This window comes from Tachyglossus aculeatus, chromosome 3, assembly GCF_015852505.1.
Source record: "Tachyglossus aculeatus isolate mTacAcu1 chromosome 3, mTacAcu1.pri, whole genome shotgun sequence".
NCBI classification, from domain to species: Eukaryota; Metazoa; Chordata; class Mammalia; order Monotremata; family Tachyglossidae; genus Tachyglossus; species Tachyglossus aculeatus.
In genome coordinates this window covers 81,883,707-81,901,399 of record NC_052068.1, presented here as the reverse complement: position 1 = coordinate 81,901,399, position 17,693 = coordinate 81,883,707, and the positions used below count along the sequence as shown (strand labels likewise).

The 17,693-nt window shown below is 40.5% G+C and overlaps 1 protein-coding gene across 12 annotated transcripts in view; it reads right to left on the bottom strand.

Moving 5' to 3' along the window:
* The window catches only part of TCF4 (transcription factor 4), a 435,364-nt gene that overhangs the window by 19,633 nt on the left and 398,038 nt on the right, over positions 1 to 17,693 (bottom strand). For all 12 annotated transcript variants that reach the window (XM_038743885.1, XM_038743886.1, XM_038743884.1 and 9 more), the window contains one exon: positions 15,123 to 15,326. In XM_038743885.1, the coding sequence (XP_038599813.1) occupies positions 15,123 to 15,326 (204 nt within the window). The remainder of the gene's footprint in view (positions 1 to 15,122; positions 15,327 to 17,693) is intronic.

Below are 17,693 nucleotides of genomic sequence, written 5' to 3'. Positions count from 1 at the left end.
CAGAAAAAAATGATGGGTTTTCACTGTAATTAGACACCCATTGACACAGAAAACAGTTTTGGTATCTGAATTGTAATCTCCCCATGAAATATCAATTATACATGACAGTTCCAGAGTGCTAGATTTCAGTTTCAATTATCTTGCCTGTATCTCTGTCATATCAAACAAAAGCAAACTTATTTTCTCAAATGTGAAAAATGCCATTTAGCCCAAAAGTGCATCTTCTAAGGGGAGAGAAATGGTCATGCAAACACTTCTTTTATGGTTCACAGATGGGCACTCAGAGGTTCATGAAGTGGAGGCAGCAGATGAAAGCTGTAAAAAAAAAAATTCAAAAGGGAAAGGGTTTTTCAACAAAATAATGATAATTGTACAATGGGGCTTATAATTAACTCTTCTCTTAACTATCTTGTGACTATGTCAACTAACATTCCTTCAATATTATTCTAATGATATAGTAATAAATATCACTGTAGAGTTGAAACGGGCTTTTAGAAGTTGCAGGCCACTTTCTCTTTTTCCGGCATTTAATCACACCCGAAATATGGGTGTTTGTTTCAGTTTCCAAAGAAGGGAATCTCACACTTCCTTGATAATGTCTTTCAATTGGCTCACAAGTTCAGTCTTTTGCCTTTTTAACTAATCCAAACTCTTCCAGATGAAAGATAAAGATCACTTCCTCTTCTTTGGTTCTTCAGAAAATCATCTGCCCTCTCCTCCTTCCCCACAACCTCCCCTTCACACCTCTGCCCCAAGTCTAACAATTAATATTTGAAGAATGCTAAAAGTCACTCTTCATCATTCTGTTCTCTAAGCACAACAGTTCCAATTCTTGTAGCTTTTCTTTATAGGCCCCATTTATTCATCCTTATTCTCCACATCTCTTCCATCACTGAGACTATTCACTGGACAGAGAACTCTAATAAAGCTCACTGATGACAATGTTACGTGGCAAAGATTTTTGAAGTTTTTTTCAGGTCAAGTTAAATTATTGCTTTCCTCTGCTGAACCTATTTCTACTACAAAACAAAGTACTTAAGTAATTTTTAACAAATCCTAAGTAGCCATAGAATTTTACTTATAAATAACTAAAAGTGAAGAACTAAGATGACTTCAATTCAATCTCATAACTTGCAGTAATTCATTTTTTGCTCTGCCAGCCCTTGGGGCTAATAAAATCTCAGAGAGAAAGAACTTGTTAGGCATTTCTAAAAATCCATGGCTTTATGATAGTCAATTAAACACCAACTTCCTGTAAAGGCTAGCGGCAAGGTACTGCATGTTAACATGTGTTCAGAATTGTCAAAATGCATAACTGTGACAGAAAGCAGATTTGTGCAAAGCCCTTATAAACCTCAACTGCTGTGTTACAAAAGGAACAACACTAAGCATTTTGACACAAATGGTCTCTCACTGTATGTGTGTATTATTGGCCCAAATGATTCACTCTTATTTAGCTGCACTGAAGTCTTTCATCCACATGGTATATAGTAATAGTTTCCATATGACCAGTGGCTCTGCTATAAATACGATCAAAAGGCAAAGAAGGGACTTAATAAAAAAATGCCATTAAGAAATAGCTTGAAATTACGAAAAATTAGCAAAGTTCATCAGTTTTTGTAGGGAAAGAAGCAAAAAGTTTTCCAAATATCTCAGGAAAAGGCATTCGGCAAGAAATAGACATACGGGAAATTCATTTAAGCATTCCTGAAAGTGGCAAAGATGAAGTTTGGAGGAAAACAAAATGCCACGTCTGAAGTTAAAGCACAGAGTTTGACCCGAAACAGCTACTTTTATGTTGTGTACTGTACAACCGAATGCCTCAATGGCAGTGTTCCACCTATTTCTCTGTACTTTTTCTATTCTATTTAATGGAAATAGACTTTTAGTAATACAGAGTTTCTGAGGGAATCATAACATTGCTCAATTCTTAACACATGAGCTCTGCAAAAGGAAGTTTTATTTGGCATTAGATATTGACTTGATAGGAAGAGCCAACTTCCCAAACAAATTTTCTTCTCGTTCTGCAAAAAGTACCATGATAATCTCTATTCCCGACTGGATGAACAGCTGCTAATAACCTGCAGCTCCAAGAGAAGATGGGGTTCCTTTCATCTTTCTGCCTGTACATACCTGATGGGTTGAAAATTTTAGTGATTCCACATGCTTCTTTCTTCGCTTTAAAAAAAAAAGTAATTTGGGGGTTGATCAGGCTGGTTTGGTTTCCCTTGCTTCTTTAAAGTTCTCCATAAATTTTAAGAAAAGATCCACTGTTCTACTGCTATTTATTCAATGCAGAATTTATTACAATTTAGGTGAAAAAACTGGTGTGCTTTAAAAGTAAATTGAAACTGCTATAGATCATCAAAGAAGAGAGTAGCGTTGTGGCTCAGCTCCTAAAGTTAGTCAAATGACCGTTCTGATTTCTTCCAGGCTGAAAAGATTACTCCTTTAAGGACTGGCTAAGTTTTTAGATACTCTAAATCTAAGGGTATTAGAAATAATACTAACTTCAAGATTTTTTTCCCTCGAAAATGATAAATAAATGAGCCAATGCCAAGGATCTTTTCCCCTAATGGGAAGTATCCTGTATAAGATTATACAGCCAAGTCCATCTCAACTTCTTTCTCACTTGTTCCCAGGCACCTGCTTTAATAGTGACCTCAGTTCTACACCTCAAGATTCAGACATTTCACAAAACAACTTTTTAAACAAAAAACAGCTGTTTCTCATCTAGGCTACAGCGGGGGGGAAGAAAAAATCAGGCCAGCTTAGAGAAACGCTTACCCGGAGCCTACCATTCTTCAATAACTTTCACACACTTTCAGCTTCACAATAGATCCGTCCATGTGTAGAAACGAAGGAGCAGGCTAATGCTAAATTAAAACTTGGAAACGGAACTCCAGGGCTTTAACAATATGCCCAATTAACTGTTTTAATATGAATGCGGCCACTGTCTCGGGACAGTGCCTTCCAAAAGGTGTCATTCTGAATAATATTTGACGGCTCTTTTGGCTGAACTCAACTCTATGGTTCTAAGATGATTTATGGAGATGATGGAAACAATAATTATGTACAACTGTGAACGTCAAACAATTACGTAGAACTCTAATGTTATATCAAATGCAATACTGCTGCTTGTTTCAAATGTTCATGCCAATACAGTCTCTATGTCTAAGTCTTTTCCTTATTAGGAATTTGCTTAACAATTTTGTTTTCTAATTAAGATACTTTCAATTTTTTAAAATGACAACTACAATAAAACTGAAAATAATCCCGACAGCCACAGATTTTGACAAATATACAAATGGTAAAAGCCAAATTTTGCCTTTTAAACAGTGCCAAGTTGCTTCACTATTTTCTGTTTTGGTATGAATGACATAAGCGAATTACTTCATGAGCTGCTACTTTAATTCCTAAGGGTGGAAAATTCCGTGAGTTAATTTAATTTGGATGTAAAAATATAAATGAAAATGTTCTCTTCCTCTGAGCCCTCAAATGAAGCATACAGGAAAATCAGTGCTGTTGGTGTTCTGTCAAAGAAGAGTCTTTAAAAATGAACCCGAGTTGATGTGCTGCAATTGGTACAATCAAATCATCTGTTTATTATTACCACCGCTGAAACAAACTCTATTCTGTATGTTCCCCAAATTAACAAATATTTTGTTCTACCATGGGCTCCAAGCACAGCACTGAAATAATTTCCCACTGGCACTGCTGGCGGGTCACGGGTGGAAGAGGGGTGTTGCTGTCAAGTGGGTGGAAGGGAGGAGGTGGCTAGAGGGTATAGTGTAGGGTTGGCGGGGAAGAAGCTGCTCAGCCTGTACTGGAAATCTGAGGTTGGGGCTATATTCGGTCTTCCTGATCCTCTTGAACTTGCTCTGCAGAAGACACCAAGAACACAGCCTTGGGCCTCAGGATGGAGTAAAATGCGTGCTGAAGGGAGGAACAGCACCCCACATTCACCCTCTGCCACTGTGAACACTTTTTTTGTGGTAGATCTGATGATCTTCTGTCTACCACTTAGCAAAGTGCTAGAGCCAGAGTAAGCATTTAACAAATGATAAATACCTAGAACTAGAAGGAACCTGCTCCTATAATTTTACCCATGACACCTGCTTTTATTTTTAATTGTGGTATTTGTTAAGCACTTACTATGTGCCGGGCACTGTATTAGGTGGTGGGGTAGATACAAAGTGATTGGGTTGGACACAGTCCCTATCCCACATCAGGCTCACAGTCTTAATCCCCATTTTACAGATGAGGTAACTTAGGCATAGAGAAGTGAAGCAATATGGCATGGTGCATAGAGCACAAGCCTGGAATAATAATGATGGTATTTGTTAAGTGCTTACTACATGCAAAGCACTGTTCTAAGCACTGGAGAGGATACAAGGTGATCAGGTTGTCCCACGTGGGGCTCACAGTCCTAATCCCCATTCTACAGATAAGGTAACTGAGGCACAGAGAAGTTAAGTGACTTGTCCAAGGTCACGCAGCTGACATTTGAACCATGACCTCTGACTCCCAAGCCCGTGCTCTTTCCATGGAGCCACAGTCCAAAGGTCATGGCCGAAAAGCAGCGTGGCTCAGTGGAAAGAGCCCGGGCTTTGGAGTCAGAGGTCATGGGTTCGAATCCCGGCTCCCCCACACGTCTGCTGTGTGACCTTGGGCAAGTCACTTAACTTCTCTGAGCCTCAGTTACCTCATCTGTAAAATGGGGATTAAGACTGTGAACCCCACATGGGACAACCTGATCACTTTGTATCCCCCCCAGAGCTTAGAACAGAGCTTTGCACATAGTACGCGCTTAACAAATGCCAACATTATTACTATTATGGATTCTAATCCCAGATCCACCACTAGTCTGCTGTATTACCTTGGGCAACTCAATTTCTCTGAGCCTCAGTTACCTCATATGTAAAATGGGGATTGAGGTTGTGAGTGCCCCATGGGACAGGGACTGTGTCCAACTCAATCAATCAATCAATCAATCAATCGTATTTATTGAGCGCTTACTGTGTGCACAGCACTGTACTAAGCGCTTGGGAAGTACAAGTTGGCAATATATAGAGACAGTCCCTACCCAACAGTGGGCTCACAGTCTAGAAGGGGGAGACAGAGAACAAAACCAAACATATTAACAAAATAAAATAAATAGAATAGATATGTACAAGTAAAATAAGTAGAGTAATAAATATGTACAAACATATATACATATATACAGGTGCTGTGGGGAAGGGAAGGATGTAAGACGGGGGGATGGAGAGGGGGACGAGGGGGAGAGGAAGGAGGGGCTCAGTCTGGGAAGGCCCTGGAGGAGGTGAGCTCTCAGTAGGGCCTTGATTTACTTGTATCCATCCCAGCACTTAGGACAGTGCTTGGCACATAGTAAGCACTTAACAAATGTTACGATTATTATTATTATTTATTATGTGAAGTGACTTGCCCAAGGTCGCAGAGCAGGGAAGTGGCAGAGTGGGATTAGAACCCAGGTCTTTCCAACTCCCAGGCCCATTCTCTGTCCACTAGGCTATGCTGCTTTGATTTCTCCATGGGTTATGTGGGGTGTGAAAAGGGTAGGCAATATTAGCTCTCTCCAGTGGAGCACTGAAGCATCCAGGCACACTCGCAAGGAATATTCTGGATACCATGGTTCAAACCCGTGCGTGTACTCAAATTGGTACTCTGAGGCAGTAGAATGTCCCTGGCTCACACCTTTAAAATACAAGTTGACTCTGGGGCCCTAGGCTGTCCCAGAGGTATGACTAAAGGTCATGGTGACTTCAGCAAGTGGGATTCTGCAAAAAGCTAGGGAAGTGAGCAGAGACTGGGTGAATCGGGACTGTTTCTACCTGCCAACTAGACCCCTTCCAAGTGGGTCTTCAGGACAAGCCACCGAGCATGGGATAAACCCACATTCAAGCAGGCTGCCAAAGTCACAAAGTGGCAGATTGCCTTCCTGGAAGATTTGACTACGCCAGCCACAACATCTACCAAAACAGAGTTGGGTGGAACAAAGTGGCAGACATCTCTGTACTGCAACAACGGAGAGCACACACTATAATAACACAACCTTCTATGTTTATGACACTTTTATTTTTCCCACAAGTGCTTCCACATCTGCCCTGTGCAGTGAGGATGGGTATTATTAATCCTTATTTTACTGAGAAAACTGAAGCAGAGAGAGGTTGAGTGACTTTTCTATAGTAGGGCAGCAGTGGCATACCTAAGACTAGAACTCAGATCCCCTTACTACCAGACCTTACTTTTTTCCACTTAGCTGAACTGCATGGCAAAATACTAGGTGATGACCTCCCAAGTATTCCAAAGAACTAGAAACTGTTTATGTTGGGCAGCAGGATCACAGGGCTGGCAGAAGGACAACCATGTTCTCACCCTCTCAGCAGAATTGTTTGGAGTATTCCGGGAAGAGGCTTACTTTTCCACCAATAGTGGAGAATTTCCAGTTTTCTTGAGGGCAGAGCTAACGGAAGTTAGACAGTTTGGAGTTTCCTGCTTGCTGGGAGGCATTACCTGCCTGTTTCTCTGAGATCTATCCTTAAACACTCTTCAAGAGGTACATTGATTTCTCTTTACCTAAGTTATACCTAGGCTAATAAGAAAACTAGAAGTCAGTTAATTTGTCCATCATCTTAATCTGGGGCGTTGTTTTTGACCAAAGCATAGAAAGGACTAAAATCCACTCTATCGTCTCCACCAAACTATCACGTTAAACCAAGCACTTACGCTATCACTCCTTGAATACTTTTCAGCCTCCTTGCTGACCTCCGGGCTCTCTGTCTCTCCCCACTCGAGTTCATACTTCACTCTGCTGTCCAAATCATTTTTTCTACAAAATCGTTCAGGTGTCACGACTCCTCAAGAACCTCCAGTGGCCCCCATCCTCCTCTGATACACTGATCCAAGGAGAGGCTACAGCACCCAGATCCAACACCATTTGCTGTCTCTTATTCATGGTTGCAGCTCACCACTGCCCCACCCATCCAGAAACATCTGCTCTCCACCGCTCACTGCCACCCTACATCCTCAACCAACAGTATCTTACTGCCTACCAAATACAGAGAAATACACAAAGTGCTTGGGAGCAATCAAAGTAATTAGTAGACGTGATCTCTACCCTCAAGGAGCTCATATTTTGGCTAACCGAATTCCGAGAACCCTGATTTTCTGTTGCTTGCAACCACTCCCTCTTCTCCCCTCCCTCTGGAATGCCTGCTCTCTACCACTCATTCATTCATTCAATTGTATTTATTGAGCATTTACTGTGTGGAGAGCACTGTACTAAGCGCTTGGAAAGTACAAGTCGGCAACATATAGAGACAGTCCCTACCCAACAATGGGCTCACAGTCTAGAAGAGAGAGACGGGCAACAAAACAAAACATGTAGACGGGTGTCAAAATCGTCAGAACAAATAGAACCCCCATCAAGAGTGGCTCATGCTGTTCCAGTTAAAGGAATTTTTTACTTTCATCCATATCCTTATTTGAAACTAAAGGAGCTACTCAAGCCTCAGCTGGGTTTAGGAGAACCAGACAGAAAGGTACGCAAGGAAGACGCTCTCATCAAATTAAGGCCATGGCTGCTGTGGCTTCAGTCATCAAAAATTTCCACAACTGAATACGGGACGGGGGCCCAAGCTGGCTTCCAGAGAAGCTAGCAAGCTAAGCAGAAGTTGGTAAGAATTTGAGATTCAGATGCTACTGCTGTCACCATTGTAGCCACTTCAATACAACCACCACAATACAGTCCTCTTCCTGGAGCGAACAATGACACAGAAACTCTATTTGATGCTTCTTTTGCCCTGAAATATGAACTTTTTGCTTTGATTTAAACTTGAGACGGGAGGGAGGGATAGTGACTCCATTTCTTTTTTTACTTTCATCAGTAGTATAGACCATCCCGTTTGTTTTGAAGCTGAGGAATCACAATGTTAACACCAACTCCACCATTCATTCATCGCCCAGGTCTTCATGGGTTAAGGGTATTTTTGTAAAACATTTTTTGGCTAAAAATCACGAAAGAAATAGTTGTGGAGAAAGCCTCATGCAGACAAAGGGAGGGATTTCCTAGAAAGACAGTGCTTGTCATGCTTCAGAGAATGCATCAGGATGCATGACATAGCTTGACTGGAAAGAAGAATCATAAGGGTTTTCCAATTCCCAGCTTTGACCTTCTTCCCACTGCCGCTTTAATTATAATAATAATAATAATGGTATTTGTTAAGCACTTATTATGTGGCAAGCGCTGTTTGAAGCACTGGGGTAGGTACAAACTAATCAGGATAGACACAGTCCCTGTCCCACATGGGGCTCACAGTCTTAATCCCCATTTTCCAGATGAGGCAACTGAGGCTCAGAGAAGTGAAATGACTTGCCCAAAGTCATGCAGCAGACAAGTGGAGGAGTCAAGACTGGAACCCAGGTCCTTCTGACTCCCAGACTCTTCTCACTAGGCCACTCAGCTTCTCCTTTAGAGTAGGCACTCACTAGATGCTGCTGCTAAATTTGCTGTCCTTTAAGGTGAACACCACCTAAACTGAGGCAGTTGTTATTCCTCACCTCAATACATGAGATTTCAGTCTATGGCAGCCTGGTCTCCTAAACTGAAGAGTTGCAAACCAAAAACATAATACAGCCAAGTGCTGTAAATTAAAAATGGCAGAGAACAGGTGTTTCTGCGGGGAGAAATTGAGAGTGGCAGCAAGCAAGAGGTAACAGGGTCAATAGGAGGGGGGGGCCAGGAGTTACACCCTTCCTGGCTGGGGCTTATGTGCTAGAAGACACCGCTGCAGCACTGGACTATTGGGCGTCAGGAGAGCTGGGTTCTAATCCTAGCTCTGCCACTTGCCTGTTTAGTGATCTTGGATAAGTCATTGCAATTTTCTCTGGCTCAATTTCCTCATCTGTAAAAAAAAAACAGAGATCAAACGCTTGTTCCCCTCCTCCCCTTAAACGGTGAGCCCTGTGTGGAACAGGGACTGTGACCAAACTGACTAGCCTGTATCTACCCCAGCATTTTGCACAGTGGTTGGTACACAGTAAGCACCTAACTTATACCTCAAGTATTATTATTAGGGGCCGGAATAGTGGCACACCGCTGCCTGCCAGAATGTTGAAATATAAGCCACAAAGCATGCTTTACTCAGTTTCTCACCACAACTACACAGGAACAGAAGTGTTGCATGTGACCCAAGCCACATTTTGGCCACCCTAACGCATAGTGAGAAGCAGCATGGCTCAGTGGAAAGAGTCCGGACTTTGGAGTCAGAGGTCATAGGTTCGAATCCCAGCTCTACCAATTATCAGCTGTGTGACTTTGGGCAAGTCACTTAACTTCTCTGTGCCTCTGTTACCTCATCTGTAAAATGGGGATTAAGACTGTGAGCCCCCCGTGGGACAACCTGATCACCTTGTAACCCCCCCAGGACTTAGAACAGTGCTTTGCACATAGAAAGTGCTTATTAAATGCTATCATTATTACCATTTTTTTATAATGGCATTTATAAATGCTTCATTATTATTATTTTTATAACAGCATTTATTATGCAAATGGCAAAATGCTATTATTATTATTATTTTTTATAATGGCATTTATAAATGCTATTATTATTATTTTTTTTAATATGGCATTTATTAAGCGCTTACTATGTGCAAAGCACTGTTTTAAGCACTGGGGAGGTTTACAAAGTGATCAAGTTGTCCCACAGGGGGCTCACAGTCTTAACCCCCATTTTACGGATGAGGTAACTGAGGCCCAGAGAAGTTAAGTGACTTGCCCAAAGTCACAGAGCTGACAAGTGGCAGGGCCAGGATTAGAACCCATGACCTCTGGCTCCCAAGCCCGTGCTCTTTCCACCGATCCACGCTGCTACTCTTGGTAAGAGTTAGAAGAGGTATTTCATCCCCATTTTACAGTTGAGGAAACTAAGGCACAGAGAAATTAAGTGCCTTGCTCAAGGTCACAATCAGACAAGTGGCAGAGCTGGAATTAGAACCCAGGCCCAGGGACTTTCCACTAGGCCACACTGCTTATTATTATTATTTATGATTGTAAAATTATACATCATTATTATTACAATATTCAAAGCATAACTATGTCAAAGACTGAGCTGAACTACTAAATTGGTCCAAAGATCTCAAAGTACCTCATCATAGTCATCTATATTCTGCCCTGAATTTTTGTCAGAAGGTATAAAGGAAGAGGGTAAAACTTACCAGAGCGCTCTTTTCATGACCCTACTGACAAGTACTACAACCATCTACTGGTTTGTAATGGGCTATATTCTCTTTTACTTAAAATGAGGCAACTGATCATTTCAAGTTTTCCTAGATGAAGTGTTTTCTTTTCCAGTTCCTACATTTTGAAATAACAGGATTATATTGTAGAGTGATATGCTTGAAAATCGTTTTATACATGAAAAATAACTGAGGAACTGAGAGCATTATTGGCATATTATAAGCAAGTAGCTCACTAGATGTGGGGTGGGGGCAGGAAGATGATAAGCCTATTTTCTGTTCAATCAATCAATCAATCGTATTTATTGAGCGCTTACTGTGTGCAGAGCACTGTACTAAGCGCTTGGGAAGTACAAGTTGGCAACATATAGAGACAGTCCCTAACCAACAGTGGGTTCACAGTCTAAAAGACTAGAAGTCTAAAAGTCTAAATATATACGATTGAGTGATTTCTGTTCAATTGAGTTTCCAGCAGCAAAAAGAGATTTATACTAGAACTCTCTGTGACAATTATTGGAAACTGAATGGCAGTTTTGTAAAAAAAAAAAAAAAAAAATTTTTTTACTTTTAATCAGAGTTCAAGCTATCGAAAGTGTAGATTCCTTCAAGAATATCATCTTAAATTCAGATCAAGGGAAGAAATTTTGAACATGGGGGTACTGAAACATTTCCCATCAAGCCAAGCGAAATAAACGTAAACAGTACAGACCCTGTACTCAGCAATGTTTATTTAGCTTGCCTTGACAGGAAATGTTTCAATACCTCCACAAGTTTCTACCAAAATGTGAAGAGAGAGCCATATCAAAGCAGCATGGTGTAGTGGATAGAGCATGGGGATTGGAGTCAGAAGTTCATGGGTTCTAATTCCAGCTTCACCACTTGCTGCTGTGTGACCTTGGGTAAGTCACTCTACTTCTCTGTGCCTCAGTTACCTCATTTGTAAAGTGGGGATTGAGACCGTGAGCCCCACGTTAGATAGGGACTGTGTCCAACCAAGTTTGCTTGTATCTACATCAGCACTTGGTACACTGCCTGGCACCTAGTAAGCACTTAAATACAATTATTTATTATTATTATGATCAAAATGCACGCTTCATGATGGCAATTTTTATAGGTTGTTACTCCGGATTTCAAAATGGTTTCAGGAAATCATCAAAAATCTTTAAACATGGGGAAGAAACACTCACAAACCTACCGCCTTACGTTATTCTAGTATTTTGAAATATATCACTGAGGCCTTAAATATAATATGCTAGTAATTAAATGAGATAATGGGATAACGGAGTCAAGAGTCATTGTTCTCCCAGCCACAGTTTCAACTATCTGCAGGACGAACTGCTTCCAAGTTAACTTGTTATTTTGTTTTGATTTCTGGAGGCAAGGGAGCAGGGATCGGAGGGGAGTGGAGAGGTCGGAGGCCTTTAGAGCTGTGTACTCATGAATAAAGTAGCATTGTGTAGAATAATTTGTAAGGAAGATAGGCCTGTCATAAAGCTGAGTACTTCTCAGATTGCTACAGTTTATTTCTACTTCGAAACCAACAAATGGAGGTGTGCGACTGAAGAAAGAGGCTCCCACCAGCACATTCTGTACAAGTTTCCGGTCCATACCTCCCACTGCTACTTTATTTACTGCAGCTGGCTAAAGTTTTATAGTCTGTTTCATGTATTAAAATTCAAATGTGGAAAACATTACCAGTATCCTCCTTGATTTTTTTTTTCTCTTCAACTTCCTTTTCAGCGTGGAATGTATCAAATGGTCAAAGGCTAACTTCAGACTGACTAAATTCAAAAACTATTTCCTTTGTTCTTATGTTTTGCTTCAAAATTCGTACCAGTTTTCAAGAAGAAAATACCAAGACTGTCTCTTTCACACAAGTTACAGTTTCAGACAGTGAGTAACACTGTTTTTGAAGACAAATGATTTTAGTTTTTAGTGACAGGGCAAGAAGTAGACAAACTCTGCTAGTTTTTATGGATAGTCTGCTCGCCAACATGCAATGTCATGGGAATTGCACTGTACAATCTATTTTACTTTGCAGGTTCCCCTCACTACAATATGAATCTTTTGAGGAAAATGAACAGGAACTTGTCTTCAATGGCAAAATGACGAGTTTCAACATCTTTGCATAGCCACTTCACAAGCAAAGCAAATGATATTTTGAAAATTATTGACAGATTCCTAGAAAAATTTCTATCCTTTTCCTGTCCCTCTCTCCACCGCATCTCAAATGCACACAAAAAAGAAGACAATTCAAGGACCAAATATTTTCTTCCAGCACACCATGCATAGTTTGTTTTTTAACTAAGTTCACCTAAGTCTGGAATTTGAGAGCAAACTTTACATATTTATGGAACCAACCATCTCTGGAGTGATGCTCTGGTTACATGTTGCAACACTTTGACAAATGAAAAGTGAATAAAGCAGAAAAAAATTAAACTCTTTTTCTCTTGATTAAGAGCAGATATGTAGAAACAGTTGAAAATCACAGATCTGGCTCTAAAAGCCAGATTTCTTCATAAAATGCAATACTGTTTAAACTCTGAGGTTAAAAAAAAGCCCTGCACAAATCAAAATCTCAGATCATATGTATCCCAAGTGTATTTTATACATTATCTGAAACCAAGCTAAATTACAAGTTAATTTCTTTTTAGTGTGTTTGTGTGAACTGTCAGATGCTGCCTTTGACAGCCAAATAATTTTGGCTTTATGCAAATTTTACTGAAGTGGAGTAGGAAAGGAAGTAAGATTCATTCAATTGTATTTATTGAGCACTTACTGTGTGCAGAGCACTGTAATAAGCGTTTGGGAAGTACAAGTCGGCAACATATAGAGACGTCCCTACCCAACAACGGGCTCACAGTCTAGAAGATTCAGCTATAATACTAAAACACATCTTCCTATCATTTCTATTTGAGCAGGCTGCCTCTATTTTTAAACCGGTAATCCTCTTTTTCCCCAAACCCTCTCTTTTCCTCTCACTCCACCCTCCCATCCTCCCCTATCAATGACTACAATCCAGTTGGCTTTCAATAATACTTCATCAATAACAGAATTACTTTTCACCTTATTTATCCATTTGAAGAAAAAAAAAGAGCAGAGTGTAGACTGTAAGAGCAGAGACCATCAGCAAGAAATTCTAAAAAAAACTGCATTTATTTTTATGGGAAAACATTTCCAGTTCAGGAGGATCTGAGGAGTTGAGAAAACCAGATTCCTTAGCTAAGCCAAAATTACCTTAATTCTCCACAACCCTATGTGTCCCACTGAGAAGCAGCACTGCTCAGTGGAAAGAGCATGGGCTTTGGAGTCAGAGGTCATGGGTTCAAATCCCAGCTCCACCAATTGTCAGCTGAGTGGCTTTGGGCAAATCACTTAACTTTTCTGTGCCTCAGTTACCTCATCTGTAAAATGGGGATTAAGACTGGGAGCCCCCCCGTGGGACAACCTGATCACCTTATAACCTCCCCAGCGCCTAGAACAGTGCTTTGCACGTAGTAAGCACTTAATATCATTATTATTATTATTATCAAGTTTCAGCAGGCTATCTTTGATGACTTTAAAGCAGTGATTGGTAGCTCTCAAAACTTTTTCACTTCAGAGCTTCCTCGAGAGCTCCCATTATTCACTCCTCCACCAAAAAAATACAAAAACCTCCACTTCATCAAACCTCTGTCCAAGGCCTGCTGCTTCAATCTCCTTTTCAACACTTATAGTAATTGTTGTATTTGTTCAGCACTTACTGTGCGTCAGGCACTGTATTAAGCAGTGGGACTGTTACAAGCTAATCAGATTGAACACAGTCCCTGTCCCACACTGGGCTCATAGTCTCAATCATCATTTTACAGATGATTTAAGTGATTTGCCCAAGTGCCGGAGCCAGGATTAGAACACAGGTCCTCTAACTCCCAAGCCACACTGTTTCTCAGCATTGCAGCATATCAAAAAGGCTAGCAAAGAGGGAGTGCAGCGGGTGGGTTCAGGAAATGAAGAAAACTTTCTCAACCCATTTACTAAGCAGCAAGTTCACAGCTTTTTAGAGTCCTCAGCTCCAACCTCTGGGACTCCATCAGGCCTCCTCCATGACATCAAAGAGGGTCTGTCCCACCACTAGTTTAAGGAACTTTTTAAAAATGAAGAGGTACCTTCTCATTCATCAAGGTGACAACTGCCCAAATTCACTCTAGAAGAAAGGCAAAATGGCGATTTCAACCCCAAAAGTTGACAAGCCACCAAACGTGACCATGCTGGATTAACCTTCAGCTATAACTCAAGATAGTAAGACACTCATGAGACCCTCAGTATATCTGAATCAAAGGAAGCTCAGTTTGTTTGAAAATAAAATGAAAAGAGAAAAACTTAGCAAATATGCAGCTGCTCAGACATAACAGAAGTTGTGGAACAAAGACTAAAAATAGAGAAAATAAAATTATTAAATTACAATGCTATTAAAATAAGAAAGATTTCCTACTACATCTTTTAATTTTCATTGGTACAACTTCAATTTAAAAATATTTTACAATATCTTTTATAGAAGCTTGACCATCAGTCTTAAAGCGAAGCTTTCATAAGGCTTAGACAGTTGAGTCGAAGAGAAGATGAGAGAAAAGATAAGTACTAAATAATTCAGAGAATTTACGTTCAGCTATCTCGGGCTCAGGGAACCAGCTGAACTTGATCTATCTCAAATGGATGCAATAAATGTTTGCCAGAAAGCAGTGTTTTGCATATAATTCTAAACGTTGACTACAATTGTGCCTCAAACCCTTCAAATTGTCATTCGTTAAAAGCTGAAAACGGATAAAGATATGAAAACTCATGAACTTGTTCATTATTTTACAGTTTTAGTCTGTGATGCTTACCATTAATGAATGTCTATTGGCTGAAAGAAGACCTGTCCCATATCCTGATCCAAGACCTCCCATTGCTCCATTATGAGAAGGCCCTATTAATCCATGCATGTCGCTATGACTACCGGGCATGGCTGTTGAAGGTCCCACCGCATGGTTCCGGAGAACATGAATAGCATCGTCCAGTCTTTCCAAGCGATCTTCAATCCGACTTTGCTGTTTGTTTATGGAGAACAAATCAGGAGAAACATCAGCACTGTGAGGTGCATTTCTCATTTACCACCAAACATAAACAGATTAGAAGGAGGTACTTCAGTTTGTGGGGTGGAGATTCTGAGAGATGCAAATGAAAAGGTGAATTCACCTTCTTATCAAATCTGGTATTCCGAGGAGAAACACTGAAAATTAATACATTCGTTCCAAAGAATCAGAGATAAAAATTTAACAATTGAAGCTCCATTTCCATGGGCAAACAAGTTTAATAATTCTCCACCTACAAAAAAATGTACATTTGCTCTGCTGAATGGCAACAGCTTTAAAGTCATAGTCCTTTGGGAAACCGATAAAAAACATCTTCTAATTTAAAGTGCACGTAGGCAGGTAGTAGTTTACCTAACTTCTTAAAAGCTGACTCTCCAAAGTATACCAAGTCTATTTATCTTTCTTATCTAATATTGAATGGCAACAATACTTTTTTTCTGGTTAACTTGCTTTAGACTATTAATGGTACCACTCTAAGAAATGCAAATATACTTCCTTATGCTTAAACCAAATTCTACAGGTACTTCATGCCTGCCTAAGGAGCCTAAACCTGGCATTTTTGTAGGCACCATTCCAGTTAAAATTAGTGGTAATTCTGCTCACAAAGGTAGTACGCACTCAGAGCTGGGAAATGTAGGTCTTAACGCTGGTCTTTTTTCTGCTAGGAATTCATCGACTTTCCAAAATCAATTCAAATGAACGTAACTGTTCTCCCTCCCCATCTTAAACTGGGAGTCCAATGGGGTGCAGGGGGTCTATCTGACTTGTATCTTCTCCAGCGCTTAGTACAGTGCTTGGCACATAATAAACACTTAAATGCCAAAATTATTATTATTATTCCAACTGCAGATGAATCACTTCATTTCTACACCAGTGCCTTTATACTAATTTAACATCCACAACAAGCAAAATGCACAGCACTTGGAAAAAAGCAAATAACCTGTGTAGTAGTAGCCTGCTACAGAACAGCTGTTGGAGTCCTAGGCAGTTTTCAATCTTTCAAAAGGATTGTTGATAAGTAGAACTTTTTATCACAATTCAATGGGGTTTGTTTGAGAATAATAATAATGACATTTGTTAAGTGCTTATTATGCATCAAGCACTGTTCTAAGCACTGGGATAGATAAGGTTGAACACGGTCTCTGTCCTACATGGGGCTCACAGTCTTAATCCCCATATTACATTTGAGGGAACTGAGGCACAGAGAAGTTAAGTGACTTTCCTGAGGTCACACAGCAGGCAAGTTGCAGACCTGGGATTAGAACTCAGGACCTTCTGACTCCCAAGCCCATTCTCTACCAAGGAGACCACACTCAGAGATTGGTCAGAAGTCTGTGTTAGGGCTTCCTAAGTATGCCTCCAGATATACAGGAATAAGTACAATTGATTGTAAATATCTGTGGGTTCTAGTGAAAATAATGATAACGATGACAATGATAATACAATAATAATGATAGCGGTATATGTTAAGCATTACTATGTGCCAAGCGCTGTACTAAGCACTAGTAGGGAGAAGTGGGAGAAGCAGCATGGCTCAGTGGAAAGAGCACAGGCTTGGGAGTCAGAGGTCATGGGTTCAAATCCCGGCTCCACCAATTGTCAGCTGTGTGACTTTGGGCAAGTCACTTAACTTTTCTGTGCCTCAGTTACCTCATCTGTAAAATGGGGATTAAGACTGTGAGCCCCCCGTGGGACAATCTGATCACCTTGTCACCTCCCCAGTGCTTAGAACAGTGCTTTGCACAAAGTAAGCGCTTATTAAATGCCATCATCATCATCATCATCATCACTAGAGTAGATACTTGGTAATCAGTTCAGACAGAGTGTCCTGCTTGCCTCTCCCAACCCTGCCACCATACTGTCTGCCCTCTAGAAATTGGCCTGAGGTCATCTGAGGTGGCAGGCATGGGAGGTCTTGGAAAAGAGGTAGGACAATGCTAGGATAAATGTGTCGGTCAAAAGGTCCTTTCGTCGGGAATCACAGTTAACCCGGTTTACTGGGAGAAAGGAGGAAGGAACAAGAGCTAGGAAAAATATTAATAAACATTCTGGTCCCAATATTAATGATTTCAAAAGATGTATGGCAAAGGTGAAATAGATCACATGTATTTTGTTGTGCTTAATAATGCCTGGATGAGTACCTGTACTAGTTCGCACATACAAGGGATTCTGGGGGAAGTTAAGATCTGTTCTCTATTAATAATAGTAACAATAATAATTATTACAATAATGGCATTTGTTAAGCACTTACTGCGTGTCAGACACCGTACTAAGCACTGGAGCGGATGCAAGCGAACTGGGTTGGACATCGGGCTCACAGTC